Source organism: Orycteropus afer, unplaced genomic scaffold (genome assembly GCF_000298275.1).
Source record: "Orycteropus afer afer isolate SDZICR_OR568_19922 unplaced genomic scaffold, OryAfe1.0 scaffold00322, whole genome shotgun sequence".
Lineage (NCBI taxonomy): Eukaryota > Metazoa > Chordata > Mammalia > Tubulidentata > Orycteropodidae > Orycteropus > Orycteropus afer.
Genome location: NW_006921909.1, coordinates 919,932 through 923,790, shown reverse-complemented (window position 1 = coordinate 923,790; position 3,859 = coordinate 919,932). Strand labels below are relative to the sequence as shown.

General features: G+C 38.5%; 1 protein-coding gene across 1 annotated transcript in view; it reads left to right on the top strand.

The window, feature by feature from the left end:
- CEP128 (centrosomal protein 128) overlaps positions 1-3,859 on the top strand; it is a 641,642-nt gene that overhangs the window by 33,006 nt on the left and 604,777 nt on the right. The window contains exon 3 of the mRNA XM_042782443.1: positions 3,065-3,191. Within this exon, the coding sequence (XP_042638377.1) occupies positions 3,065-3,191 (127 nt within the window). The remainder of the gene's footprint in view (positions 1-3,064; positions 3,192-3,859) is intronic.

Below are 3,859 nucleotides of genomic sequence, written 5' to 3'. Positions count from 1 at the left end.
GGGGTCCAAGATTATCTTTTGTGTCTGTGTTAATTGGTTTCCCTTTTCTTTGTTGAAGAGGGTCTGTGCAATCCTTCTGCCTAGTCTGCCATCTTGCCCACAAGTAAAAGCTTACTGAAGATAATTAAAAAATGGTTTGCAGCGGTATATTGACAGAGAACTTCCAGAAATACAAGCTGGATTCAGAAGAGAATGTGGAATGAAGGATATCATTGCTGATGTTAGATAGATCTTGGCTGATAAGAAAGAATACTGGAAAGATGTTTACTTGTGTTTTATTGACTATGCAAAAGTATTCGAATGTGTGGGTCATAATAAATTATGGATAACATTGGGAAGAATGAGAATTACAGAACACTTAATTGTGCTCATGAGGAACCTGTACGTAGACCGGGAAACTGCTGTTTGAACAGAACGAGGGGATACTGTATGGTTTAAAATCTGGAAGGGAGTGTATCAGGGCTGTATCCTTTCACCATACAATGTGTATGCTGAGTAAATAATCTGAGAAGCTGGGCTATGTGAAGAAGAATGTGGCATGAGGATTGGAGGAAAACTCATTAACAACCTGCGATATGCCAATGACACAACTTTGCTTGTTGAAAGTGAGGATGACTTGAAGCATTTACTGATGAAGATCAAAGATTACAGTCTGCAGTATGGATTACACTTCAACATAAAGAAAATGAAAATCCTCACCACTGGACCAATGAGCAGCATCACAATAAACTGAGAAAAGATTGAAGTTGTTAAAGATGTCATATTACTTGGTTCCACAATCAACACCAATGGAAGCAGCAATCAAGAAATCAGATGATTTATTGCACTGGGCATGTCTGCTGCAAAAGATCTCTTTAAAGTGTTGCAGAGTAAAGATGTCACTCGGAAGAGTAAGGTGTGCCTAACCGAAGCTATGGTGTTTTTGGTAACCTCATTTGTGTGTGAAAGCTGAAGAAGAGGTGATGCCTTTGAATTGTGGTCTTGGCGAAGAATAGTGAAAATACCATGCCATTGCCAAAAGAACAAACAAATCTGTCCTAGATGAAGTGCGGCTAGAATGTTCCTTAGAAGTGAGAATGGCCAGACTTCGTCTCACCTACTTTGGTCATATTGTCAGAAGGGATCATTCCTTCGAGAAGGATATGCTTGGTAAAGTGGAGGGTCAGCAAGAAAGGGGAAGGCCCTAAACAAGATGGATTGACACAGTAGTTGCAATGATGGGCTCAGGTATAGCAAGGATTGTGGCACTGGTGCATGATTGGGCAGTGTTTTGTTTTGTTGTATATAGAGTCACTATGAGTCAGATGTGGATCATAACAAATTGTGGATAACATTGGGAAGAATTGGAATTCCAGAACACTTAATTGTGCTCATGAGAAACCTGTACATTGACCAGGAGGCTGTCGTTCAAACAGAATAAGGGGATACTGCATGGTTTAAAATCAAGAAAGGAGTGCATCAGAGTTGTATCCTTTCACCATATTTATTCAATCTATATGCTGAGCAAATAATTCAAGAAGCTGGACTATCTGAAGAAAAACATGGCTTCAAGATTGGAGGAAGAATCATTAACAACCTGTGATATGCTGTGATATGCTGACAACACAACTTTGCTGAAAGCGAGGATGACTTGAGGCACTTACTGATGAAGACTGAAGAATATAGTCTGCAGTGTGGATTACATCTCAATATAAAGAAAACAAAAATCCTTGCAACTGGACCTATAAGCAGCATAATGATAAATGGAGAAAAAATTGAAGTCAAAGATTTCACATTGCTTGGTTCTACAATCAACGCCAATGGAAGCAGCAGTCAGGACATTAGACCACGTATATAGCACTGGGCAAGTTGGCTGCAAAGGACCTCTTTCAAGTGCTGAAGAGCAAAGATGTCTCCTTGAGGACTAAGGTGTGCCTGATGCAAGCCATGATATTTTCACTTGCCTCGTATGAATGTGAGAGCTGGACAATGAATAAGGAAGACTGAAGAATTGATGCTTTTGAGTTGTGCTGGTGAAGAATACTGAAAGTACCATGGACTGCTAAAAGAACTTACATCTGTCCTAGAGGAAATGCAGCTGAAATGCTCCTTGGAAACGAGAATGGCCAGACTTCATCTCACCTACTTTGGTCATGTTATCAGAAGGGACCATTCCCTGGAGAAGGATGTCATGCTTGGTAAGGTGGAAGGTCGATGAAAGAGGGGAAGACCCTCAATAAGATGGATTGACACAGTGGCTGCGACAATGGGCTCAAGTATAGCAAGGATCATGGAGCTGGCGTGGGACCAGGTGGTGTTTTGTTCTGCTGTGCATAGGGTCACTATGAGTCGGATATGACTTGACGGCACCTAACAACAACCACATGAGTCAGACCTGACTTGATGGCACCTAACAGCAGTAACAACAATAATTTAGTGTACCTGTTAAAGTCTAAAAATGTGTGTTTTTATATCCCCCACTGGTAACTCCCTCATAATCCGAAGAGTGTATTGGACAATTGTAATGCCTACTATGTACCAAAAGTCTAGTTTTGTGGGATTTGTGCCTTTGACTGAATCAAAGAGATGCTATGATGTAAAGTTGGACGGTGCACATTGTTTTAATAGCTGTAGTCACTGGGACATCTTTTCCTTTTCCTGTTTGTAATAGATCTCGGATTTCTGAAGGAACTGTTAGAGGGAGAAAGGCTTTCTCCTTTCTTTCAGATGTGTTGACCTTGTTATGTTTCTAAGCATGGGTGACACATAATTAGACGTTTCATTCTGTTTCTGTAAGCCCTTAGATAGTAGACATCTCTTCCATATTCTGGTAATAGAGAGATGGAATAGGTAGTGACAGATGCCATTTAAAACTAGATGTTAGTATTGGCTCTTAATATATTTACATTGACTATTTTTGTGTTTCCTGACATAGCTTAGGAAAATTTGAAATTTTCTCTGATACAAATTTTCTGACTTCCTAAGATCAGAATATTTGAGAAGTAGCCTTTAAAAGCTCTACTATATATGCATTTGGAAGTTGTTTAAAATAATAAAACTCCTTTTGTTATATTCTTTATTTTAGTTAAAAGAAAGCTTGGAACAATCCATAGGCCAACTGAGGAGTCAGCGTTTATTGAGAAACTCAGGAGGGAGAAGTGCTTCTGTTACAAGTCTGAGTGCGAGCGACCTCAGTGCTGGTGCAGCAGCAGGTAAATTCGTCAACTGTTCTGAAAACTCTCTTTTGTTTTAAAAATATTTCTAAAGTACTTGTTGGATACACTTAATCTTTAGAAAAATACAACTCATCCATAAAATTGTAAAGTTAGATATTTGACGATGCAGTTGTCAAGGATATGAAGGGTTTTATAGTGCATGTTTTGAAATATGTTAAGCGAGACTTTTTCTTCTGAGTCTGTTGGTTTGCTTTTCTCTGACTCTGCAGACCAATTAGAGCGTTAGCTGCCAAAACTTGGATTTAACAGTCAGCTACCAAAGAATCAAAACAAAATTCAAATAAAATTTACTATTTAGTATACTTTCTGAGTGTGGACTCTTGTCCTAGATTAATAGTTTTCAAATGTTTCATTATGAAACATCCTGTGACATTGGATAAGAACAGGTAAATTTTGGTCGTGGTGTGCAGCTAGATTTGACTGGCTGGATTCAGTGGCAGGAGTTAGTTTTCTGGTTAATCTTGTACTTTCTTATTGGACTTGGATTCATATTTGAATAGAAAAGACCAAGTCCACAGTGAAGATAAGTGATTTAGAGTGAACATCAGAACTTCACATTGTTTATATTGCTGTTGATCATTATAATGATTAAAATTGCACCCAATCATCTTTTTTTTTTTTTTTTTTTAAATGTAGTTAATTGT